This window comes from Ascaphus truei, chromosome 11, assembly GCF_040206685.1.
Source record: "Ascaphus truei isolate aAscTru1 chromosome 11, aAscTru1.hap1, whole genome shotgun sequence".
NCBI classification, from domain to species: Eukaryota; Metazoa; Chordata; class Amphibia; order Anura; family Ascaphidae; genus Ascaphus; species Ascaphus truei.
The window spans coordinates 57516277-57543843 of NC_134493.1; the positions used below are offsets into that span (position 1 = coordinate 57516277).

At 45.4% G+C, this 27567-nt stretch overlaps 2 protein-coding genes across 2 annotated transcripts; one reads left to right on the top strand and one right to left on the bottom strand.

Annotated features, from left to right (window-relative positions):
- The first annotated feature begins 378 nt into the window (after positions 1–378).
- Positions 379–19468, top strand: LOC142463601 (serine protease 27-like). Its single transcript, XM_075566551.1, has 5 exons — positions 379–646; positions 16518–16704; positions 17576–17844; positions 18394–18563; positions 18943–19468. The coding sequence occupies exons 1-5, from the start codon at positions 604–606 to the stop codon at positions 19246–19248; spliced, it is 975 nt and encodes a 324-aa protein (XP_075422666.1). The 5' UTR covers positions 379–603; the 3' UTR covers positions 19249–19468.
- Positions 1083–4139, bottom strand: LOC142463596 (uncharacterized). The gene has a single exon (XM_075566546.1). It carries the CDS (start codon positions 3440–3442, stop codon positions 1601–1603), a length of 1842 nt encoding a protein of 613 aa, XP_075422661.1. The 5' UTR covers positions 3443–4139; the 3' UTR covers positions 1083–1600.
- Positions 19469–27567: the final 8099 nt, after the last annotated feature.

A 27567-nucleotide genomic window follows, 5' to 3' on the forward strand; every position in this document is an offset into this window, starting at 1 on the left:
TGTGTTCAATGCAACTCTATGAAACATTAGTGAATGTTATAGAATTCTACTGAACTCCACAGCTGTCTATTCTAATGTCACCAAACACAGCAGAGCTCTCTGCAGCGCTCAGTGGAATCCTGCAGAGCCGTAAAGTAGTCTGTCAAACTCGGTAGAACTCTATGCAACTGTATAAGATGGTATGGAACCTTGCAAGCTGGTTTTCAACATGCTGTATATTGACTTCCTTGTTTTAGTTTACATAGAAAGGGGGACTTTCAGGGCAAAAGAGATAAATGTTAGCAGGAAACCATGCCCAACCTCAAAATATCTGCAGTCTTCACGCTTGGTATCCCTCAACCTTCCTTCTGTCAACACTCAATCTCTCTCCCCAGAGGAAAAGATTGTACGGTGCTCTATGTGGTCCTGAGTTCCCATAAAACAGAGGAGAGAAGGTCTGTCCACATTCTGCCGACTGCTCTGAACTCCCGTGCTCTGCCCGATGGGAGGTGACACTCCATCCACTCGAAAGACATCTATGGATGCTCAGAGAGAGTTCAGTAACACCACTTGATCTCGTCGTTGGGCGAAAGATTGGCTTGCTCAGTTCTAGGATAGATAAGGATGGGATACAGGACGCTGGTACTGATTCTACTTTTTCCTCTTGGTGAGTATAATTGCTTCATGTTTTCTCATCTGCCCATCTGATAATATCAATAATGATTCTGAGATTAGGCTATATATTTCTTATGTTTCATTGTTATTATTTAAGTTTTTAGACAGTGTAAATTTATTATTATTATTTGATATGTATCACTTGTCATCTTATGTTCCATGTTTGTTTTTGTGTATATGTTTTTGTTCGAGACGCTGAGAGTCCCAAAGTACACATCCGCGCATGAGCAAGTTTATTCTGATGTACTGCACCTTTAATCCGGGACTATATATATCGGGACATACAGGGACTACTTTTTTATACTACGTTTACCCCTGAGGAAGAAAGCAAGACTTTCGAAACGCGTAGGGTGTCTCTGAGAGGTCCTCCAGACTCGGTGGTGAATCCTGTCCCCTGTCACGGGAGACTCCTGTGGCGGGTAGGATCTCGGTGGCCGGAACAGCACGAGCGTAGTAGGGGTCACAAGCAGAGGTCCAAGGCAGGCGGCAGGCAGCGAAGTCAGGTACAAGCAGGGGTCCGAGGCAGGCGGCAGGCAGCGAAGTTAGGTACAAGCAGAGGTCGGCAACGAGGAGACTGGAACAGGACAGGCGGGGCAGGACAGGGACTAAGAACAGGGAGCAGGGACTGAGACCGGGGAGCAGGAATAACCAGGGACAAGCCAGATTACTAGCAAGGGCTTTTACTGTGAGCAGACTCAAATACAGGTACAGGTACAGGAAACAGGTCAGGATCAAAGACAGGCATGAGCATACTGCAGGAGTCTGACTAGCAAGCAAAGGCAAAAGCAACAGACAGGAAGCAAGCTATAAAGGACAGAGACAGGAGCAACAAGAAGACAGACAGACAGAGGAACCCAGAGCCAACAGAAGACAGCAGCACACCCAGTGGACAAGGAAGCTATGGCTAGGCAGGAGGTCTAGGCAATCCTGACATTACTCCCCCCTCTCAGGAGCGTTCTCCGGACGATCCTCCAGGCTCTTCCCGGAGGCCTTGATGAAACGGCGACTCAAGGTGACCCACCTCTGGTGGCTTGTCAGTGGGCAGAGGGTACTCCAGATCATTGTCGTGCACAATCTGGAAGTTCTTCACAGATGCGTGTGTGACACGCCCGTGGAAGTTGAACACGTAAGACTGAGTGTCATCATTCCACACGGGGGCCTTATTGTGCAGCTCGATGATGTTCTCCTGACACTTGTTCTGCCATTTAGACAGCAGGCTCTCCGAATCATTGTGTGGCTGGAAAGGGATGCGCTCGTGATTGAAATTCTTTCCGGGAATGAGAACCGCCATCTTCCGGGGACCCTTAAACCCGAGGACGTTAGTTTCATAGCAAATAGCCGCCAGTTCTTGCCGGGACGCTGCATTCTCTGACTGTCCCTGAGCCCTGGCTGGGCTAACACCGCGGTCAAACACTGTAAACTTGGTCCCCATTAGGTTGGATCGGAGTTTGCCAGTAAAACTGCCCGCCTCCCGGGACATGTCGGTCGGATCAATAGATATCAAGTAGTTGGACGTTTTACTCTTCTTTCTCTTCCTCCCAGCGAGAAGAAAGAGCTTGTGGTTTTCGTCCCGCTCCAGGTGCATGTAGTAGGTGGGGTACAGTCCTCGGTCCATCACTTTCTTGTCTCGGCTGATCCGACATCTGACGGTGACACCGCGTGGCGCGGGGCGCAGAACAAACTCCTTCAGGTCGCCCACTTCCCCCACGTCTCCAGGAGGACTGAGAGGGGATGTCTCTGTGGAACCAGAGTCTGAAAGAGACTTTCTGCTGGAGGCAGAACCGGGCCGTGCTCTCCCAGACCTCTCCTCCTCCAGCGAGGCTCTGGTTATGCTCAGTGTGACCTTCAGCTCCTCATGCTGTTCTTTGGGGACACACTGGGTACTCAAATACTCTTCCAGCATCTTTATCTTGTAGGCAGTCTGGAAACTTTCCTCCTGCAATACTCGCTGTCTCTCTTCAGCATTCACCCATCTCTCCTTGGCGTCCTGCAGATGTGCACGTAGTTCTCGCAGCTGACTCTGCAGCATATTCTCTGCCTGAGTGCGCCGCTCCAGGGAGACACGTTCCTCTTGCAGCACTCTCTCTGCATTCTGCAGTGCTGTCTGCATATCCAACTTTTCCTGTGCCAACTGCTTCTTCTCCTCTCCTAATTCATGGAGTTTCTTATCTCCTTCACTGACCTGGACACAGAGATTCTTGCACTTCTGGGTTACCATTTCAAAACTGCTATTTAATCCTTCGAAGATCTCTCTCAAAGAACGTAGTTCTATGTTGAAGTGGCAATTCTTCTCCTCAGAGGCTTCCAGTTTTGCGCCAACTTGAGCCATGAAATTCTGGTACTGCGCATTATCAGCATAGGCCTTCTCCAGCTTACTTGACAGGATTACCCTGTCCCTCTCCAACTGCTCTCTTTCTTTCTCCTGGAGAACACACTTAGCAATTGCTGAAGATAGACAGCTTTGTAGTGCAATCTTGGCCTCTTGCTCCTTATCTAAACGTTCATAAAGACAATCAATCGCTTTCTGTGCAGCTTGAAGCGTCTGAGTAGGAGCATCTTTCTTCTCTTCCACTATTCTTGGGCTACGTCTGTGAGTTGCCTTAAGCTGCAGCATATCTCTTTCATCAAATGCAGACTCTGAGGTTAAATTTTCATTCTTAATTCCTTCTGCAACTTCCACAGTAATGCCTCCCTTCTTCTTCTTCTTCTTCCTTGCTTTGAGAAGTTCTGAAGAATCAGTGGTACTGTGTTCACATTTACTGCTCAAGACTGTTTGAGTGGGAGCCATAATTAAACCACACTTCCCAAGACACCAGTAAAGAGGAAATGTGTTTTTAAAACAGAAGCATTAGAATGAACAACAGGAATATTAGACACAGAGAGACACAAGATAGGAGAGCTGACCCTTAAAGACTTTAACATCAGTCACAGAGATTATAAATGCAAGGAAAAAACATAGACAGAGAAACCTGCAGTTATATCTGAATCTTTAGGCATTAGGCATAGGTATATCATACAGACAGAGAAAACCTGCAGTTACATCTAAATCCTTATGCATCAGGCGTAGGGATATCATATAGACAAAGAAAACCTGCAGTTGAATCTGAAACTTTTGATATCAGGCATAGAAATATCATAGACAGCAGGAAACTAATACAGAGAAAACTTATAGTTAGATCTGAAACTTTTGACATTGAACATAGGAATATCAGATAGAGAACCCTGCAGTCAAATCTGAAACCTTTGATATCAGGCGTAGGGATATCAGACAGACAGAGAAAACCTGCAGTTACATCTAAATCTTTATGCATCAGGCGTAGGGATATCATATAGACAAAGAAAACCTGCAGTTGAATCTGAAACTTTTGATATCAGGCATAGAAATATCATAGACAGCAGGAAACTAATCCAGAGTAAACTTGTAGTTAGATCTGAAACTTTTGACATAGGAATATCAGACAGAGAACCCTGCAGTCAAATCTGAAACCTTTCAAAATCCCAACTTGGATTTCCAAAAAAGAAACGAAAGTACTTATCTTCAACCATGCGGATGTGGTCTGCTGCAGCAGGCAGGAAAGGGTGCAGGCAGAAGAAGAATCTGTTCCAGCGAGATCCAGAAGTGGCCTTTGCTTTCTGTCACGGGAGACTCCTGTGGCGGGTAGGATCTCGGTGGCCGGAACAGCACGAGCGTAGTAGGGGTCACAAGCAGAGGTCCAAGGCAGGCGGCAGGCAGCGAAGTCAGGTACAAGCAGGGGTCCGAGGCAGGCGGCAGGCAGCGAAGTTAGGTACAAGCAGAGGTCGGCAACGAGGAGACTGGAACAGGACAGGCGGGGCAGGACAGGGACTAAGAACAGGGAGCAGGGACTGAGACCGGGGAGCAGGAATAACCAGGGACAAGCCAGATTACTAGCAAGGGCTTTTACTGTGAGCAGACTCAAATACAGGTACAGGTACAGGAAACAGGTCAGGATCAAAGACAGGCATGAGCATACTGCAGGAGTCTGACTAGCAAGCAAAGGCAAAAGCAACAGACAGGAAGCAAGCTATAAAGGACAGAGACAGGAGCAACAAGAAGACAGACAGACAGAGGAACCCAGAGCCAACAGAAGACAGCAGCACACCCAGTGGACAAGGAAGCTATGGCTAGGCAGGAGGTCTAGGCAATCCTGACATCCCCCTTGGAACTTGCTAGCAGATGTCCGTTGGCTGCCGAATCCGGGCGGATATCCATCCGCGTCCACAAACAGCTCCGTTTGGCGCGCTTCCAACAGCCGAGCAGGAAGGAACTACCATTCCCCGGCAGACACGAGAATCTTCCGTGTCCACGGCGCACAGAGGCGATTGCCACAAACAGAGGGAGCAAGTACTATCCACGGTAAACAACACACGTGTGAGCCCAGCAGTCCGGTGCAGCAGCAGCCATCCATAGAGGGGATACTCTTATATATCCACTGCCTGATACCTTCTTACTTTTGGTAAGCAGGTACCCCCACCTGAGTTGGAGTGTCCTAACAGTTTCTATTTTATGTATTTTATGTATTTTTAATGATATGCTTTATTAAATGTGTTTGTAATTGGTCACCTGTTGTTCTCAGCGTCCGTCTTATGTTATATGTTTGTATGTATGCCTAACAGTATTACACTATGTTGTGAATTTTTTTCCCTTACATGTTTTCCCATCACATGTGGAACATCCATTCCCAGGAGAAACATCCACGCCACTGGTTGTATATTTCCATTACTATATATTATATGTTTATATTTTATTAGTGCAGAGCGCCATTGATATATTTTTTGTACTGGTTTTCAACATGCTGTAAATTGACTTCCTTGTTTTAGTTAATATATAAAGGGGGGATTTGAGGGAGAATGAGATAAATGTAAGCAAGAAACCATGTCCAACCTCAAAATATCTGCAGTTTTCACACTTCGTGTCCCTCTAACCTTCCTTCTGTCAACACTCACTCTCTCTCTTCAGAGGAAAACATTGTCCGGTGCTCTATGTGGTTCTTAGTTCCAATATCACAGAGGAGAGAAGGTCTGTCCACATTCTGCCGACTGCTCTGAACTCCTGTGTTCTGCCCGATGGGAGGTGACACTCCATCCCCTCGTACGACATCTAAATGCCATTAAGGATGCTCAGAGCAAGTTCAGTAACACCACTTGCTCTCCTCGTTGGGCGAAAGGTTGGCTTGCTCAGTTGTAGGATAGATAAGGATGGGATACAGGACACTGGTACTGCTTCTACTTTTTCCTTTTGGTGAGTATAATGGCTTCATGTTTTCTTATCTGCCCATTATAAAAAGGGCTCAAGCGTGTTGTCAAGCCTCATTTCCTGGACAATCTCCAGTAAGATAATTACATGACATGGGGTGATCAGGATTCAAATTTTTTTTAACACCTTCCATGTAAAATATTTTACAAGTTGTCTGAAGCATATAAAGGAATTGTAATTAAATGACAATATGTTCAATGCAATTGTAAATGTTTCATGCTATTTATTGTACTTTATTCATTATTATTTTAAATCTGAAAATAGTACAGTATATCACGTACGCTGTGTTTTTTTGTGTTTTTCTATGGATAATGAATGTTTTATAATTACTTTAGAACTCAAACTAAAATGTGGGAGAAAAAAAGTGTGCAGAGCGCACACATTTTAAGTGAAACTTCTTTGTCTTTTGACACAGAAATTGTATTTGTGATGGTGATGTTTTTAATTAAAAATCAAAACACAATTTCATTGCCAAAACGCAATGAAGTTTGACTTAGAATGCATGTTTTAGCTATTTGCACATCAGTGTGTGTGTGTCAGTGTGTGTGTCAGTCAGTATGTGTGTGGTCTCCGTGTCCTGCTGCTGGAGTGCCGGTGCCTGCCGGATCAGCCCCTCATCTCTCCTGCCCCCGGCGGAGGTGCGGGAACTCAGCCAGCCCCCGTCGCATCTCCAGCCGAAGACGAGATTTCGGGTGAGCTCGGGCACAAGATCAGCAGTATTGCATGTGTGTGGGGGTGACAATTGGCTTCTGCACATGTGCGCCATGGCTCAAAACCCCTTCTTGTGCACATGCAGGGTCCGTGCAGCCTAGCCTGTTTTTGTGCGCGAGCACAGCGGCCACACACGCCCATTAGTTCCGTGACATCACTCGCGTTACAGTTTTTGGTTACATGGCAAGGACTTTTACCCCTGAAAACCCTGTAGGCGCCAGCAAAGAAGTTTCACTTCAAAAAACAACTTACGCTTATACTCTAACGTTTACTTGGAAGCTAAAAACCAATAATATAAGAATACATAATTTTCTTTAAATGGTGTAAATCGCCTAAATGTAACCTTATATGCAGATGCAGCGGCCGTTATTCGAACATTTCTAGGAGATGTTTTCATTAAATCTCTTTTATTCCACGCGGGATTCACTTGTTATTCTCAGTCAACGTTGGCATTAACGCGGCGAATCGCACCAATCACACCTGTGTTTAGCATTGTTGATTTCTTTGAATTACCTGGATTCTGATTTGTTTGGGTGTAGTTCTTCGTTTATCCGCCAGGTGGCACAATAAATCCCCTTTGCACTATCCAGTGCATATTGTAGCACAGTTACTGTACTGTGTGTCAATTTGCAGGTGTTTAAAAAACAGATAAAAAGAGAGTTCACCACAGTGATCCATTGTAAAATGACCTCGGTCACTGAAGACGTTATCAAATGTAGGCGTTTTCATCATTTAAGTATCTACAGTAAACATAATGTTGGGTACATTATTCTCAATTGCTATGCCCGCACAATTGCTAAATAGACCGAACCTGTACACTCAGCATCATGCCAAGTCTTTATTCAAAACTGAACGTCTGTTACGCATACTGTATCTAATGTTTTCTGCAATTAATGCTGGAACAGATAAGAAGGCGACTTTAGAAGAGATATATCATCATATCATTGAGAACTATGATTTTTTCAAATTTTCACCTAACCATTGTGGGTGGAAGCATTCGATAAGGCAAACTTTAACTTATGAGGTTTGTTTTTTTCAGCACTGCCCCTCCTGAGTGAGATAGCAGGGGTTAATGGTCTGTGCTCCAAGGTTTTGCCGGTATGTTTGCTGATTGCAACTTCAAAAGGAGAAAGGTCGGGTTTAATCCATTTAAAATTCGTATTTCCTGACCACGCAATGTACCAACCCCGGCTTGCCAATATGATTGCAATAACGGGCCGATCGTCACTGACGTCACTGAAAACCTAGTGAACGCGCCTGATTACAATCCTTGCTACCTGACACCACCTGTCAACAATGATTACTACCTAGCCCCGTCTGACTACCGGCTTCAGCAGTCAACTGTCAACTATAATCAACTATAATGCAGACGACATGAGTGACGCCAGCTTCTACGCACAATACACCCCATCTTGCCAATACGATTGCAATAGCTTGCCGACCATAAGTGAAAACCTATTGAACCCGCTTGATTACAATCCTTACTACCTGTCCCCATCTCACTGCCAGCAGTCACCTGTCAACTATAATGCAGACGACATGAGTGACTCCAGGTTCTATGCACAATAACCCTCTGACATTGGCTCTTCTCCACCCAGTTGGCAAAGTTTATAATGAAGGTAAATATAATGTACTGTACTATATATACAGTGTTACACTATACAGTATTAGCTTTAATTCCCAATGACACTACAGTAATGTACAGTATGCTTGTAGACATGCACCATATAGCGCAAGTTGACGCATGCGCAGTACCGGAAATAATAGTATACATTTTTTTTCCAGAAAAGAAACTTTGAAATCAAGCAGCAAAAGATAAGGATGCAGTTCGATGGAACTCTAATTTCGCTTTTTTTAAACGTTGCCTTTTTTACTTGTATACAGATACAGTCCGTCAGTATTTTTGAGCTTCACGCTTTTAAAACTTTGTCACGCTAATATTTTTGACAACACTACAGTATGCACTGTAGTATATACAGTATGTGATCGATTCAATTACTGCACATGTCATAGCCTGTACTAAAATTTCACAGCGAGATGTTTTTTGCTTTTACAGTATTCCGCTTCCTGGTTAGTGGAAAACACTACTGTACAATATTTTATTGTTTTCTTTTATCAATGATGTTGCATTTTGCAGAATACAGTAATTAGACTTTGCATGTGTCATTAATTCGGGTAAGAAACCCCAAAAATAAATATGAATAACTAAATAAATAAAGTCCTGCATTGTGATTTCTCAAGAATGACTTCACTGCCAATGTTAATTTCAAGTCAGAAAAAAATTAAAATAAAAAAATTAAAATGGCATATCTTTATTAATTCACTTTTTTATTTCTCGACAAAGGCTTAATAAATGAGTGATTTTAAGAAAACATAATGTGATGCATTTTTTAAAATATTTTTTTTTTTTTTTACATAATTAAAATCATTTCCTTGTTATTTCTTGAGGAGGTGGCATACACTTACTTTTTTTTAAGGAGGGGGAATACTATTCAAAACCTAATTTGTTTATGGAAATATCACACACACAGAAACATGTTCTCAAGGGAGTTTTAACTTTTTTATTACATTTTAAACGGTTCAAATGATTTTCATTCTACTGTCATCACAGCTCTAGCCAAAGACTGCTTAACTTCATTGCACCTTTCCCTACCCCCTCACCCTTCCAAAGCAAAGGAAAAAGCATTGGATGTGTTCTTCACACCTCCACCTGCCGGTCCATGAGATGTGAGTTAAAAAAAACAAAAGGCATATTATCTTTGAGCCTTTGATCATTGACTGAGTCTTTGCCATTTTCACACGCATGTGCAGGGGTGATAAGTCGTGCATTGTGATTTCAGTGCCAATGTTAATTGCAAGGCAGAAAAAAAAAGAAAAGGCACATTATCTTTGAGCCTTTTATTCTTGGCTGAGAATTTTCTTTGCCATATTCACACGCATGTGCAGCGTTGATAAGACCTGTCTTGTGATTTCTCAAGAATGACTTCACTGCCAATGTTAAAGCCAAGGAAAAAGGCATTCTTCAGTACAATACTTGATCACCACACCTCCCCCTCCCCCGGCCATGGGGTTTAGCTGAGTCCCATCACTCGGCACATATGAGCCTGGATTTCTTTTGTCATTGAGAGAGGGTGGGATTAGGAAAAACTATAGACTGTTATTATGCACACAGTACAATAAACTTGGACCCCCCCCCCTTCCTGTAGTGCTTCATTGCCTGTGGAAGAAAAAAAATGGCTGCAGGATTAGGGAATTGAAGGCCTTGACTGTGTAACTCTATTGACAAGCTCTCAAAATGAATAAACTATAACTAACCGTACCTTTAAACTATAATTAATTATTAGAAATAATAGGCAATACACACATGTCTAATACAAATAATGTACATACTGCATATAATATATACTGTAGAAAGTGGAGAATAAGTGCAGATATAAAATGGTTAATGTTCAATAACAGTACCTTTAATATAAGGCTAACATTGAAACAGGTTATTGTCAGTACCATACCTGTACTATACTTACTGTACCTACCTTACTACATTACAGTACCTTACTACATGCTGGTGGCCTGCCCATTACACTCTAAAAGTATGGGGAAAACGCTGCTAATATGGTCAATATAATTGTTGCATTTTTGTACGGTGAGTATGTCGTTCTAGAAACTCATTATTCCTTTTCTTCATTCCTCTTGGTGGACAGGTTAACAACCTTTTTTACATGATCCTTCATCACATGCCAGACCAATTCGATCGGGTTCTGTAAATAATTAATCCTCTACTGGATACGTAGGGACCTTCTCCGTACTCGGATCGACTTCACACCTCCGGAGGCCTTTCCCACTGTTACAGCCCTGGAAAAGTACGAGCAGCTCGGAGGAGAAATAATTGAGTCTGACACAAGTGTGCGTCAAAAATCTCTCCTGTTTATTAGGCGATTTCAGTCAGGTTATATAGCCTTATATAGTCTTGAAAAAATACTTTATCCATGATTCCTGCAACAAGAAAAGAAAAAACTATGAAAAAGATGAACATTTGGGTACAGAATACACTGCAGTTTTACAGTGCATAAGGCTACAGCATGTGACTTTGTGCATTATTTTACCCTCAAAGATGATTATGCATCCTTGTCCACGTCTAGAGATTGCACCCCACACATGCATCTTCAGTGGGTGCTTGGGCCGTGGCTTCAGAGATAGCCATCCTTTTTTGTGCGGGAAAAAAACTAAAATTCCCCCTTCTTTTTCAAAGTCCAGGGGTCATACTTACCCTCTGATTTAGATATTCACAGCTTTTGATAAAGCATCGTTACTTGGGGGCTTCTTCACCAGCTGATAATGGTGGGAATGCATGTCCAGTATATAAATGTTTTGCATCCCTAGCACAAACGTTATGAGCCAATACACCAAAAAATGGGAATGTCATTTAATAGAAAACGGAGCAGGCCGGCTTAATATCCGCTCCCTTTCACAGTGTTAGATATAAGGTGTTCACATAAGTCAGATATGTTCTTACAGACAGATATACATCCCTCCCTTGGTGCAGTGATATCGTAGAAAGTTACTGGAATGGTGTCATTCTTCTAAAAGCTCCGGACATCCAGGTACGAGGAGAACCATCGACCTTCTGGACTGGACCTTCTGGTGGCCTGGCATGCGTGCCAGGTTACATGTACTACTTGTGCCCAGAACAAAACTCCCCGTAACAGGCCACCAGGTTTGCTGCAACCCCTCCCGATTCCGGATCGTCAATGGACTCATCTTTCCTTCTATTTCATCGTGGAACTACTGGTATCCAAGGGTAGGAATACAATTCTGGTGGTGGTTGACTGATTTTCTAAGCATGCCCATTTTATTCCCCTCAAAGGCCTACCCAAAGGACTCAAATTATCCGAAATCTTTATCAAAGAGGTCTTCTGTCTTTATGGGGACCCCAAGTCATTGTGTCAGATCGAGGCTCACAATTTATCTCAAAATTCTGTCAGGCCTTCAGCAAACAACTAGGGATCTCCCTTCCTTTTCCTCCGGCTATCACCCTCAGACTAATGGCCAGATGGAGGGGACGAATCAGTCCCTAGAACAGTTCATCCGCTGCTTCATCTCAGATACCCAGGACTACTGGACGGATCTTTTCCCTTGGTCCGAATTCTCTCTCAATAATCTTCGCAACGAATCAACACAGGACTCTCCGTTCTTTACCAACTTGGGAATTAAACCCGCAGCTCTCCCTACTGCAGGACCCATCTCCAGGGTAACAGCACCGGACAACAGGATTCGGCATCTTCAAGAATCATGGAAAAAGATTCAGCAGAACCTCAGAAAAGCTATCTCTATGCAGAAAAAACAGGCAGACCGATATCGTCGTGAAACGCCTGAGTACAATCCGAGACAAAAAAGTATGGTTGTCCACTAAAATCATCCGACTGAAAGTTCCCACAGCTAAACTGGCACCCAGGTATATCGGCCCATTTCCCGTTATCGAGAAAGTCAATCCAGTGGCCTACCGCCTGTGGTTGCCAGCATCCATGAGGATCCCTTCAGTTTTTCATACGTCCTTACTCAAACCCTTCATACAGGATCCCCAGTCTCCTACTTTGATGTCCCCTCCTGAAGCCCTCTTGGTTGAGGGACAAAAGGAATTTGAAATCCAGACTGTCCTAGACTTCAGGCTTACCAGAGGAAAGCTCCAGTACCTGGAAGTACATACAGTACTGTCAATACAGTGCTAAATATCTGTGTGATATAGGGTCGTGCACACATGAACAGGAATAAGTGACAGGTTGAACCACCAGTGCTGAAGCAGGGATAACCTTAAAACCTGACCTGTTGGGGGCTCTTGAGGACTGAAGTTGAGAATCTGTGCTTTAATATTCATCACGCTCTCTCTTCCCATCTTTGCTGCTCAGCTGCAAACTCATCTCTTAAATCGGGAGTTAGGGGTCAAGTCACTAAAGCCATCAAAGGCACCGGGTCTGTGGGGACTTTCAAATTAGATTTTTAAGACACAAAAACTTGCGATCGCCGACTTGCGTTTCTGGTCAGAATTGCAGACAAAGCTAAATTTCAATCTCTGCCCCCTTTCAGGCCACGGTTATCCCAGGTTAAATCATGGATAACCCGCATGAAAATTTGTTGAAATCTCACAGGAGGGACAGGCTTGGCTCAGGATGCCGGGCAGCGAGCCGGAGATAACATCAAGCTATATCTGTGTGTGTGTGTGTATATATATGTATATATATATGTGTGTGTGTGTGTATATATGTATATATATGTGTGTGTGTGTGTGTATATATATGTATATATATATATGTGAACAACAAGAAAAGAAAGCGCCCGATCCGAGTGCAACATGAAAAAATACACTTTTAATAAAAAATGGTAGGTCCAACACATTTAAACTCACAAACGAATAAAAGGTAAAAGCATGTAATGAGTATACTCATTCCCCAACTGCACGATGATGTCGCTCCACTTGCACGCCTCTCTCTCCTTCTGTGAGGTCCCAGCTTCTTTGAGATGCCGTCTTGCAGAGGTACAGGAACTGCACAGCCTCTCACAGTATGACCCGGAAGTCCACCACCCTCACAGCAGCATCCGGAAGGGAGGTATTGTGAGTAAGACCCCGCAAAGGCGGATGTATACACCCGCAGCAAGCAAAATGTCCTTAGAGCGTCCGTGGGGTATTGGCAGTAAACGGTGAGTAAATTCAATCTCAATAGCTTAAAAAACTCTTCCCTACGCGTTTCATCACTCTCACGGTGATTTCATCAGGGGATATATGACGGAAGTGCGTCATAGCTATTTATACAGGTGTATGTTAATCAAACCATCTACTGGCTGATCACTATAGAGTAAAAACACATGAATGTACTCAATTAGTATTACAATGAATTGCAAGAAGACAACCAATGACCTAAACATTTTACAATAATTAAACACTTCATAGGTTATGATTATATATGAAATAAAACACACAATGGAAGTGATACAATTATTATATAGTATATGTAAATACAGTGAGATGAACTCGTCGATGTGCGATCGGAGATGCCGATGAGGACCTTACCTTGGTTAGTGGTGTTGCTGATGTTTGCACATTGTTTATGGACTGTAGACTTTTAATGGAATGAACTATATGTAAATACAGTACTGTGAGATGAACTCGTCGATGTGCGATCGGAGATGTCGGTGAGGATCTTACCTTGGTTAGTGGTGTTGCTGATGTGGCTTCTGTCCGTAGTTGAACTGATGACATTGTTCTCTTTGAGGGAGATAGAGGTAGAGAGAGGTTTCATTATTTCAGGAGTGGAATGTAACATAGTACATACAGTAGTAACATTGTGGTCCATTGTCTCTGCACCTCCCACCACCAATGAATTGGGCAACAGATGGAAGGTACAATAGCCCTGGTTTTCTGTCCTGTCTGGTTCTGGGATGATAAAAGGACCAATCTGTAGTCTAGTTCAATGTTCATTAACACACATTGCCCCCTTCCAACGTGAGCATAACCTTTTGATAAACTATGAACTGGATTAGAATTTGTGGTGGTATACGAGGTCCTTTCCCTTCTGTTGAGTGGCACGCAACACATGGAGAACCCCCCAGAGACGTCAAACGTAGTTTTGCAATGGTGCTTCTATGTATAGTGACATTACTATGAGCTACTGGGGAATAAGTTGTAATGTACAGCCCAAGTCTTCTCTTTAGTACCTAATGTAAGCGCTGTTGCTTATATACCGACTTTGAGTAGTTCTTGAATAGTTGACATTAAATATCTGTGGTTACCAAGATGGTACTTGGGTAGGTGTCTCGTGATCCAGTCCCTACAAGATTTGACATGGGTGTAGACACCTTGGTGATGGGGTAAGGCCCAAACTGACGATACCCACAGAAACCGTAGGCCCCCTCCCATCATCACTTTAATTAGCACCCTGGCTCAGTCCGATGTGTGGTCAGTGACCACCACCCTTCTTTTCAACAATTCTAGACTTCTAGGGTGGGCCCTCTTTCAGGCTTAACCCTCACTTTTGTCCAGGTTAAAGTCACTCAACTCATTCCTTCCTCCACATCCGTAAGGCCGCACACACAACCGCAAATAAAATGGCTGCTAAGCCCACCTCACTTAGTGGCATACTGCACCGACACACTTTATTCGAGCAAATACCCGGTATGTACCTGGCAGATCCCTGGAATGCGCCGCTCCTCACCTCTGACAAGCCCCGTTGCATTTGCCTTCCCAGCCTGGGTTCATGCCTGGCTGATGGGCGGCTGATCTGTTAAATGATAATGATTAGGATTTAATAGGCTGCAATGCTTCGCGTGTCTACCAGATGGCATAAATTCATGAATTGTAATGCAGTATATATATATATACTGTGCAGTATTGCAGCCAGCGGGAATAAAATGCTTCAATCCCTGCCTGGAAAATACCTCAATGCACTCGGGCAGAAAACAGTCACAAACCTCAATACACCCGGGTATACCCGAATTCGTGGGACTAGCCGAGCTCGAATAAAGTGTGTCGCCAGTGTATTTATACAGGTGTATGTTAATCAAACCATCTACTGGCTGATCACTATAGAGTAAAAACACATGAATGTACTCAATTAGTATTACAATGAATTGCAAGAAGACAACCAATGACCTAAACATTTTACAATAATTAAACACTTCATAGGTTATGATTATATATGAAATAAAACACACAATGGAAGTGATACAATTATTATATTGTATCAGCCAGTAGATGGTTTGATTAACATACACCTGTATAAATAGCTATGACGCACTTCTGTCATATATCCCCTGATGAAATCTCCGTGAGAGTGATGAAACGCGTAGGGAAGAGTTTTTTAAGCTATTGAGATTGAATATACTCACCGTTTACTGCCAATACCCCACGGACCCTCCAAGGACATTTTGCTTGCTGCGGGTGTATACATCCGCCTTTGCGGGGTCTTACTCACAATACCTCCCTTCCGGATACTGCTGTGAGAGTGGTGGACTTCCGGGTCATACTGTGAGAGGCTGTGCAGTTCCTGTACCTCTGCTAGACGGCAGCTCAAAGAAGCTGGGACTTCACAGAAGGAGAGAGAGGCGTGCAAGTGGAGCGACATCATCGTGCAGTTGGGGAATGAGTATACTCATTACATGCTTTTACCTTTTATTCGTTTGTGAGTTTAAATGTGTTGGACCTACCATTTTTTATTAAAAGTGTATTTTTTCATGTTGCACTAGGATCGGGCGCTTTCTTTTCTTGTTGTTCACAGATTTCTGGGAGGTCGTTGGTTCCTTGCAGAGAGCAGCCAGATCCTAATCCATGCACCCCTTTATTTTTTTTAAATTTTTTTTTTTTTTTTTTTTCATAATACAGGGTTTTTTTCTGTGTGTTTCGTATAATACATATTTTTAAAATAATTGTTGGTATTTTTTTTGGTCGCAATACAATTATTTAATCAATTTTTCTCTCATTTGGTATAGAATGGTAGTTAGTAGCTTTTAACATCTAGCTATTTTATTGCATATATGTAATTCATTTTTTTGTGTATTTTTAAATTATACTAGTGTGTATGTATTCAGTTATCACAGGATAACATATATCTTTCTGCTACTTTAATACTGCTGACGTTAGACTAGTCACTTATTCATTTAGATATCAAGTGTTAGATATTGCACCTGAAGGGCGCAGTCTTTTTTTGTTTATATATATATATATATATATATATATATATATATGTGTGTATATTTGTATAGATTGGCAGATAGATATTGGTCTGTATCTTGCACAAAGTTATGAGACCTGTATTGACCTTAAGTGCCTTTCAAACTCTTTCATCTGCTAAGAGAGTAATGTTCCCTTTCGTTTTTCACCCTCTCTTAGTGACTCACTCAGTTCGCCCTAAAGTGTGTGGCACCCCGGTGGCCACCAGTCGGATAGTTGGGGGTACGGATGCTGTGGAAGGAGAGTGGCCCTGGCAGATCAGCCTGACGTTTAATGATTCTCATTTATGTGGAGGGTCCCTGATCGCCCCCCAGTGGGTGCTGACTGCCGCACACTGCTTTGTTGTGTGAGTCTCCTAAGCGTCACCTCTTATCTCTCAGAGCAGGTTCTGTGTTATCAGAGCCGTGAAATGAGGGGATCTGAGGGACTTTTAGCAGAATGTTTACGCCAACCCATAGAGTTTACAGTAATTACTGGTGGTACTATTACTACCACTACTATTTCTACCACTACTACCACTTCTATTACTACCACTACTATTACTACCACTACTATTTCTAGCACTACTATCACTACCACTACTATTACTACCACTACTATTACTACCACTACTATCACTACCACTACTATTACTATCACTACCACTAGTAGCTTTAAAATGTAGTATCTACCAAACCTTTCATACTCAGAGGACAATACTCAATGCTCTAGGTACGGTTTCTGTTCATTGCAATACATACATGTTACATGTTGAAATGTGCAGTATTCCGGTAACATGTTGTAATCTGGTTAATTTTATCATCAATTAAGCCATGTCATTTTCTTCCACCTCTTCCTTATAAATGGGTCAGAGGCGGCGTTTATGGGGAAGCCCCTAATAATGTCCCCCTGACATTTGCTAAAATTCCCTTTCCTTAGTGCTAGTAATGATTACTGTGCTGTATGGAGCAGAAATCGGGGACCCCAAAACATGTCACCCTACTGACAGGGTGCTACGTACAGTCTTTACACGGGCCAATCACAGACATGCATTTACCATACTGTAATTCTCACTCAGGCAACATGCTCAGGTATTTATTGCACTAAAACCTGTCCTGTTAGTAGCCTGAGCAGACTGAGCTTGGCTCACCCTTGTATAAATGTAGTTGCTGAAGTGCGAGAACAACGTCACCAGATTTATGTTGTTTTTTGTGCTGTTTTATGTCCATTTCCCACAGGTCTTCCAACCCATTGAGATATAAAGTTTACCTGGGCATGTACCAGCTGTCCGTATATAATCCTCATGGGGGCTGGGTCTCTGTGGAGAGTATTATAGTTAACCCCCTCTATACGGTGAACAGCATAGGGGACATCGCCCTAATGAAGTTGGAGTACCCTGTCACGTATACCCATTACATCCTCCCTGTCTGCCTGCCGGCTGCGTCTGTCACCTTCCCCTGTGGCATGGAATGCTGGGTGACTGGATGGGGAAAAGTGGCTTATGAAGGTAAGTTCTCTATCAATTAGACGCCTTTGGTAATGAGCGCTCAAATGCTGACAGTTGTGCAAAGGATTATTTTCTTCCTATGTTTGTGGGTGAAGTTTGGTGGTCAATGGTTTGAGCGGGGCAGTATACGATAGGTGACTTATTAATTGAAGATATTAAGTCCTCTGAGTACATCGCATCTCTCTGTACATGCCACCTCTACAAAGAATCCAAGATGTCCAGGATAGTTTGGTTCAGTCCGACCGATCGCCATTGTGGGATTGGTAGAGGTGACTGTCCATATTACCTGGAATTAGTTCAGAATTAGATGTTAGAGTTGGTTACTCTGTTACCCTGACATTCACAGTCAGTAACCCTTAAAGACTAAATGATGCCAGGATCTGTATATCTGCACCCATTGCTTGAGTTGTGCAGTCCTACAAAGACTCACTGGACAATACAAGTCAAGAGGTTCCAAACTTTGTGTCTTTGCACCTGTCAGATTGCTGTCCCAAGGTCTGGATCCTTAGACACCCAATTATAGAGGTGACGAGTTTTATCCTTCCTCAGTGAGCCTGCCGAACCCCGAGACTCTCCAGAAAGTGATGACCCCGCTGATAGACAGTGTAACCTGTGACGAGATGTACCATGTGGGCTCCTCAGTCAGTACCAGCAGCATCATCATCCAGGAAGAGAAGATCTGTGCTGGATACAAAGAAGGACAGAAAGACTCCTGCCAGGTTGGTTACCAAACCCCTGAAGTTCTGTATTTACTTTATAAGCCAATGACTCCTAGATAGTTGATTAACTACTGGTAACCAATCCTGATGGTGTGAATGATAGTGCCGACTGTCTACAATATCAATCCCTCTGGTGCCAAACACTTTCATTGGCACAGACTGAAGGGGTCACCGAGAAAGGGCAGAAGTGGGGTACAGAATCCTGAGTGTAATACATGGCCCTGTGGTAGGGATCTGATCATAGCACTATTCCAAGTGATAATAACATAGTATTGCCAAGACGAGCAGTTTGCACAATAGTTATACATAATGGAGGTCATATTGGGGAGATGTTGACCTCATATTTTCTTTTATTAAAATGGTCAGTGTTTTCTTGCAGGGAGACTCCGGGGGACCTTTGGTGTGTAAGGTGCAGGGTGCCTGGTTCCAAGCTGGCATTGTAAGCGGGGGGGAGGGCTGCGCCATTTCAAATCGCCCCGGGGTGTACACCCTTGTGACCGCCTACGAGTCATGGATCAGCAGCTACGTACCAGAGGTGAAGTTTATCAAGCTGCAGAATATTCCTCAGCCCAGCACAAAGTGTGTTAGAGGCATCAGCACCAGCAGCAGTAATGGAAGCATCAAAATCCTAAGTCAAGAGTGGAAGATGCTGCTCCTAGCTGCCTTCATCCTGAGCCAAATATAACACACACATTTGTTCATCTGTTCACTACTCAGCACATACCACTTTCGGCCCAGTGAACCATATAACCACTAAAGTGCTTGAGAGATTGGGCCTCGCCGCTGGACAATACCTGACCCAGGAAGATCATTATTAAAGAGACACTCATTAAGTGAAGGAGAGTGATGTATTTTCTATAGTAGCGTAACATAGTGATGTAGAAGGTGGAATGTTTTTGATCAAAGGCTTCAGTACCCCCCCCCCCCCCCCCCCCCCCAACAGGTCAGGTTTTCAGGATATCCCAGCTTCAGCACATGTGGCTCAATCAGAGTCTCAGGCTGAGCCTCTGATTGAGCTACTTGTACTGAAGCAGGGACTGTTTGAGCCACTCATGCTGAAGCAGGGACTGATTAAGCAACAGTGCTGATGCAAGGACTGATTTTGCCACCCGTGCTGAAACTGGGATATGCTGAAAACCTGACCTGTTGGGGGAAGGGTGAGAGAAAGAGGTGGGAGTGTTGGAGAGACGTGGGAGTGTGGGAGAGAGAGGCGTGGGGTGTGGGAGAGGGAGGCGTGGGGTGTGGGAGAGATGTGGGGGCGTGGGAGAGAGGGGAAAAGGGATGAGAGGTGGGGATGTGGGGAGCAAAATCAGGGCATTTCCCAGGTGCACAGATTACAATGAGATGTATCACATTCTGCGTCTCTGTCCCAGCATGCACCTTGGGGAGAGCCAGTAGGAGGAGTTGGAGGGAGTTACATGGTGCACAGATTATAATGAGATGTATCACATTCTGCGTCTCTGCCCCAGCTTGCACCTTGGGGAGAGTCAGTAGGAGGAGTTGGAGGGAGTTACATGGTGCACAGATTATAATGAGATGTATCACATTCTGCGTCTCTGCCCCAGCTTTCACCTTAGGGAGAGTCAGTAGGAGGAGTTGGAGGGAGTTACATGGTGCACAGATTATAATGAGATGTATCACATTCTGCGTCTCTGCCCCAGCTTTCACCTTAGGGAGAGTCAGTAGGAGGAGTTGGGGGGAGTTACATGGGGCACAGATTATGAGATGTATCACATTCTGCATCTCTCTGCCCCCGCTTCCACCTTGGGGAGAGTCAGTAGGAGGAGTTGGGGGGAGTTACATGGGGCACAGATTATGAGATGTATCACATTCTGCATCTCTCTGCCCCCGCTTCCACCTTGGGGAGAGTCAGTAGGAGGAGTTGGGGGGAGTTACATGGTGCACAGATTATAATGAGATGTATCACATTCTGCGTCTCTGCCCCAGCTTGCACCTTGGGGAGAGCCAGTAGGAGGAGTTGGAGGGAGTTACATGGTGCACAGATTATAATGAGATGTATCACATTCTGCGTCTCTGCCCCAGCTTCCACCTTAGGGAGAGTCAGTAGGAGGAGTTGGGGGGAGTTACACGGTGCACAGATTATAATGAGATGTATCACATTCTGCATCTCTGCCCCAGCTTGCACCTTGGGGAGAGTCAGTAGGAGGAGTTGGAGGGAGTTACATGGTGCACAGATTATAATGAGATGTATCACATTCTGCGTCTCTGCCCCAGCTTTCACCTTAGGGAGAGTCAGTAGGAGGAGTTGGGGGGAGTTACATGGTGCACAGATTATAATGAGATGTATCACATTCTGCGTCTCTGTCCCAGCATGCACCTTGGGGAGAGTCAGTAGGAGGAGTTGGGGGGGAGTTACATGGTGCACAGATTATAATGAGATGTATCACATTCTGCGTCTCTGTCCCAGCATGCACCTTGGGGAGAGTCAGTAGGAGGAGTTGGGGGGGAGTTACATGGTGCACAGATTATAATGAGATGTATCACATTCTGCGTCTCTGCCCCAGCTTGCACATTGGGGAGAGTCAGTAGGAGGAGTTGGGAGGAGTTACATGGTGCACAGATTATAATGAGATGTATCACATTCTGCGTCTCTGTCCCAGCATGCACCTTGGGGAGAGTCAGTAGGAGGAGTTGGGAGGAGTTACATGGTGCACAGATTATAATGAGATGTATCACATTCTGCGTCTCTGCCCCCGCTTCCACCTTGGGGAGAGTCAGTAGGAGGAGTTGGGGGGAGTTACATGGTGCACAGATTATAATGAGATGTATCACATTCTGCGTCTCTGCCCCAGCTGCACCTTGGGGAGAGCCAGTAGGAGGAGTTGGAGGGAGTTACATGGTGCACAGATTATAATGAGATGTATCACATTCTGCGTCTCTGCCCCAGCTTCCACCTTAGGGAGAGTCAGTAGGAGGAGTTGGGGGGAGTTACACGGTGCACAGATTATAATGAGATGTATCACATTCTGCATCTCTGCCCCAGCTTGCACCTTGGGGAGAGTCAGTAGGAGGAGTTGGAGGGAGTTACATGGTGCACAGATTATAATGAGATGTATCACATTCTGCGTCTCTGCCCCAGCTTTCACCTTAGGGAGAGTCAGTAGGAGGAGTTGGGGGGAGTTACATGGTGCACAGATTATAATGAGATGTATCACATTCTGCGTCTCTGTCCCAGCATGCACCTTGGGGAGAGTCAGTAGGAGGAGTTGGGGGGGAGTTACATGGTGCACAGATTATAATGAGATGTATCACATTCTGCGTCTCTGTCCCAGCATGCACCTTGGGGAGAGTCAGTAGGAGGAGTTGGGGGGGAGTTACATGGTGCACAGATTATAATGAGATGTATCACATTCTGCGTCTCTGCCCCAGCTTGCACATTGGGGAGAGTCAGTAGGAGGAGTTGGGAGGAGTTACATGGTGCACAGATTATAATGAGATGTATCACATTCTGCGTCTCTGTCCCAGCATGCACCTTGGGGAGAGTCAGTAGGAGGAGTTGGGAGGAGTTACATGGTGCACAGATTATAATGAGATGTATCACATTCTGCGTCTCTGTCCCAGCTTGCACCTTGGGGAGAGTCAGTAGGAGGAGTTGGGAAGGAGTTACATGGTGCACAGATTATAATGAGCTGTATCACATTCTGCGTCTCTGCCCCAGCCTGCACCTTGGGGAGAGTTAGTAGGAGGAGTTGGAGGGAGTTACATGGTGCACAGATTATAATGAGATGTATCACATTCTGCGTCTCTGCCCCAGCTTCCACCTTGGGGAGAGCCAGTAGGAGGAGTTGGAGGGAGTTACATGGTGCACAGATTATAATGAGATGTATCACATTCTGCGTCTCTGCCCCAGCTTCCACCTTAGGGAGAGTCAGTAGGAGGAGTTGGGGGGAGTTACATGGGGCACAGATTATAATGAGATGTATCACATTCTGCGTCCCTGCCCCAAGCTTCCACCTTGGGGAGAGTCAGTAGGAGGAGTTGGAGGGAGTTACATGGTGCACAGATTATAATGAGATGTATCACATTCTGCGTCTCTGCCCCAGCTTTCACCTTAGGGAGAGTCAGTAGGAGGAGTTGGGGGGAGTTACATGGTGCACAGATTATAATGAGATGTATCACATTCTGCGTCTCTGTCCCAGCATGCACCTTGGGGAGAGTCAGTAGGAGGAGTTGGGGGGGAGTTACATGGTGCACAGATTATAATGAGATGTATCACATTCTGCGTCTCTGTCCCAGCATGCACCTTGGGGAGAGTCAGTAGGAGGAGTTGGGGGGGAGTTACATGGTGCACAGATTATAATGAGATGTATCACATTCTGCGTCTCTGCCCCAGCTTGCACATTGGGGAGAGTCAGTAGGAGGAGTTGGGAGGAGTTACATGGTGCACAGATTATAATGAGATGTATCACATTCTGCGTCTCTGTCCCAGCATGCACCTTGGGGAGAGTCAGTAGGAGGAGTTGGGAGGAGTTACATGGTGCACAGATTATAATGAGATGTATCACATTCTGCGTCTCTGTCCCAGCTTGCACCTTGGGGAGAGTCAGTAGGAGGAGTTGGGGGGGAGTTACATGGTGCACAGATTATAATGAGATGTATCACATTCTGCGTCTCTGCCCCAGCCTGCACCTTGGGGAGAGTCAGTAGGAGGAGTTGGGGAGGAGTTACATGGTGCACAGATTATAATGAGATGTATCACATTCTGCGTCCCTGCCCCAAGCTTCCACCTTGGGGAGAGTTAGTAGGAGGAGTTGGAGGGAGTTACATGGTGCACAGATTATAATGAGATGTATCACATTCTGCGTCTCTGCCCCAGCTTCCACCTTAGGGAGTCAGTAGGAGGAGTTGGGGGGAGTTACATGGGGCACAGATTATAATGAGATGTATCACATTCTGCGTCCCTGCCCCAAGCTTCCACCTTGGGGAGAGTTAGTAGGAGGAGTTGGGGGGAGTTACACGGTGCACAGATTATAATGAGATGTATCACATTCTGCGTCTCTGCCCCAGCTTGCACCTTGGGGAGAGTCAGTAGGAGGAGTTGGAGGGAGTTACATGGTGCACCGATTATAATGAGATGTATCACATTCTGCGTCTCTGCCCCAGCTTTCACCTTAGGGAGAGTCAGTAGGAGGAGTTGGGGGGAGTTACATGGTGCACAGATTATAATGAGATGTATCACATTCTGCGTCTCTGTCCCAGCATGCACCTTGGGGAGAGTCAGTAGGAGGAGTTGGGGGGGAGTTACATATTGCACAGATTATAATGAGATGTATCACATTCTGCGTCTCTGTCCCAGCATGCACCTTGGGGAGAGTCAGTAGGAGGAGTTGGGGGGGAGTTACATGGTGCACAGATTATAATGAGATGTATCACATTCTGCGTCTCTGCCCCAGCTTGCACATTGGGGAGAGTCAGTAGGAGGAGTTGGGGGAGTTACATGGTGCACAGATTATAATGAGATGTATCACATTCTGCGTCTCTGTCCCAGCATGCACCTTGGGGAGAGTCAGTAGGAGGAGTTGGGGGGGGGAGTTACATGGTGCACAGATTATAATGAGATGATCACATTCTGCGTCTCTGCCCCAGCTTGCACATTGGGGAGAGTCAGTAGGAGGAGTTGGGAGGAGTTACATGGTGCACAGATTATAATGAGATGTATCACATTCTGCGTCTCTGCCCCAGCTTGCACCTTGGGGGGAGTCAGTAGGAGGAGTTGGGGGGGAGTTACACAGTGCACAGATTATAATGAGATGTATCACATTCTGCGTCTCTGCCCCAGCTTGCACATTGGGGAGAGTCAGTAGGAGGAGTTGGGGAGGGGTTACATGGTGCACAGATTATAATGAGATGTATCACATTCTGCGTCTCTGCCCCAGCTTGCACCTTGGGGAGAGTCAGTAGGAGGAGTTGGCGGGAGTTACATGGGGCACAGATTATAATGAGATGTATCACATTCTGCGTCTCTCTGCCCCAGCTTTCACCTTGGGGAGAGTCAGTAGGAGGAGTTGGGAGGAGTTACATGGTGCACAGATTATAATGAGATGTATCACATTCTGCGTCTCTGCCCCAGCCTGCACCTTGGGGAGAGTCAGTAGGAGGAGTTGGGGAGGAGTTACATGGTGCACAGATTATAATGAGATGTATCACATTCTGCGTCCCTGCCCCAAGCTTCCACCTTGGGGAGAGTTAGTAGGAGGAGTTGGAGGGAGTTACATGGTGCACAGATTATAATGAGATGTATCACATTCTGCGTCTCTGCCCCAGCTTCCACCTTAGGGAGTCAGTAGGAGGAGTTGGGGGGAGTTACATGGGGCACAGATTATAATGAGATGTATCACATTCTGCGTCCCTGCCCCAAGTTTCCACCTTGGGGAGAGTTAGTAGGAGGAGTTGGGGGGAGTTACACGGTGCACAGATTATGAGATGTATCACATTCTGCGTCTGCCCCAGCTTGCACCTTGGGGAGAGTCAGTAGGAGGAGTTGGAGGGAGTTACATGGTGCACAGATTATAATGAGATGTATCACATTCTGCGTCTCTGCCCCAGCTTTCACCTTAGGGAGAGTCAGTAGGAGGAGTTGGGGGGAGTTACATGGTGCACAGATTATAATGAGATGTATCACATTCTGCGTCTCTCTCCCAGCATGCACCTTGGGGAGAGTCAGTAGGAGGAGTTGGGGGGGAGTTACATGGTGCACAGATTATAATGAGATGTATCACATTCTGCGTCTCTGTCCCAGCATGCACCTTGGGGAGAGTCAGTAGGAGGAGTTGGGGGGGAGTTACATGGTGCACAGATTATAATGAGATGTATCACATTCTGCGTCTCTGCCCCAGCTTGCACCTTGGGGAGAGTCAGTAGGAGGAGTTGGGGAGGAGTTACATGGTGCACAGATTATAATGAGATGTATCAAATTCTGCGTCTCTGCCCCAGCATGCACCTTGGGGAGAGTCAGTAGGAGGAGTTGGGGGGAGTTACATGGTGCACAGATTATAATGAGATGTATCACATTCTGCGTCTCTGTCCAAGCTTGCACCTTGGGGAGAGTCAGTAGGAGGAGTTGGAGGGAGTTACATGGTGCACAGATTATAATGAGATGTATCACATTCTGCGTCTCTGCCCCAGCTTTCACCTTAGGGAGAGTCAGTAGGAGGAGTTGGGGGGAGTTACATGGTGCACAGATTATAATGAGATGTATCACATTCTGCGTCTCTCTCCCAGCATGCACCTTGGGGAGAGTCAGTAGGAGGAGTTGGGGGGGAGTTACATGGTGCACAGATTATAATGAGATGTATCACATTCTGCGTCTCTGTCCCAGCATGCACCTTGGGGAGAGTCAGTAGGAGGAGTTGGGGGGGAGTTACATGGTGCACAGATTATAATGAGATATATCACATTCTGCGTCTCTGCCCCAGCTTGCACCTTGGGGAGAGTCAGTAGGAGGAGTTGGGGAGGAGTTACATGGTGCACAGATTATAATGAGATGTATCAAATTCTGCGTCTCTGCCCCAGCATGCACCTTGGGGAGAGTCAGTAGGAGGAGTTGGGTCGAGTTACATGGTGCACAGATTATAATGAGATGTATCACATTCTGCGTCTCTGTCCCAGCATGCACCTTGGGGAGAGTCAGTAGGAGGAGTTGGGGAGGAATTACATGGTGCACAGATTATAATGAGATGTATCACATTCTGTGTCTCTGTCCCAGCATGCACCTTGGGGAGAGTCAGTAGGAGGAGTTTGGGGGAGTTATATGGTGCATAGATTATAATGAGATGTATCACATTCTGCGTCACAGACCCCACCGCCTCCATCCCCCACGATCCCCAGTCTCAAAAACCTCCGCCTATGTGAGGGCCCAGTGGGATCCTTGGGAGTCTCTGAAGCAGTGCGGATTCCGGAGCCTCCGCCTCCCCATTGTTCTCTTTCGGTGATTGAGTGGCCGGGATTCATATTCAGGCCCCAAAGTCACGTTGTGGCATTTCTAGAAGTTCAGGCCCGGCAATTGTTCCACTTTCCCCCATCTCCCGACCCCCTTTCCAGGAACCCTGTCACGGCTGCGGCCATAAGACAGCCGGCGGGTGGGCAGGCTGGCAGCAAGGGCACCGGACAAGAGGGTCTAGACTATTGAGTACTTGCATGTTGTCCACTTTGATAAAGGTATCTGGGTGTCTCTTCCACCTCTGCTTTCCACCGCCAGGTCAATGCTGCTAAAGCAGAAGTTGTTATCTCCTCTGCGGGGCTCCGTCTTGTTCCACCACCCTAACCAAACCCCCCCACGAATTCCTCCGCCTTTTCGTGGGAAGTGAAGAATTTCGTTCCCGCATCTGTGAATATTTTTAAAGTGACAGGATAGGTCAAAGCGAATTTTCTCTTTTGATTGAAGAGACCAGTGCACACTCGTCCGAATTCTCTTCTCTTCTGGGACAAAGGGTCCCAGAATTGCTTCCAGGTATGGCCGATGCTACCAAAATTGTGCACACATAGACACTACAAATAATCCAAAAGGTATCCAATGGATGAATAACGTAATAAAAACTCCCGTGCAGAGTCCAACTTTAGAAAATAATTAATAAATGTGAGCCCTGTATGTGCTCAGTGTGTTAGTGACTCGGCCACCGGACGGGGTAATCGTATGGTAAGGAGGATAGATGCAAACGGCGGCGCCGTGTCTCCAGCCAGGAGACTATGACCGGCAACACACACCGCGATCCTCCGCCACTGCCCTCACTGCCCCAGTGTCACACACGGAAAGCAGCCCCACTGCGGGGGAGAGAAGGGGTATTTACTCACAGTCTTGACACGTCGCAACCGACTCAAATGCTGACAGAAGTTACTCTGATCCGGGAGAGTGATGACGCATGCTCCAGCCCATGCAGGTAAGGTAGTCAGAGGGGGTAATCAGGCGGTGCACAGCTGCCGTCAGAATATGAATCAGGAAGTCCACACGCTTAAAATCTAAAAGGCTATATTTAATGAGTGCATA

What these genes read in the sequence shown, in the direction of transcription:
- LOC142463596 (XM_075566546.1), bottom strand. Translation starts at nt 3,442, where the DNA reads ATGGCTCCCACTCAAACAGTCTTGAGCAGTAAATGTGAACACAGTACC.
- LOC142463601 (XM_075566551.1), top strand. Translation starts at nt 604, where the DNA reads ATGGGATACAGGACGCTGGTACTGATTCTACTTTTTCCTCTTG. An exon ending in GATTCTACTTTTTCCTCTTG is followed by an intron (nt 647 to 16,517) that starts GTGAGTATAATT and finishes ACCCTCTCTTAG; the next exon opens with TGACTCACTCAGTTCGCCCT. An exon ending in GCCGCACACTGCTTTGTTGT is followed by an intron (nt 16,705 to 17,575) that starts GTGAGTCTCCTA and finishes CATTTCCCACAG; the next exon opens with GTCTTCCAACCCATTGAGAT.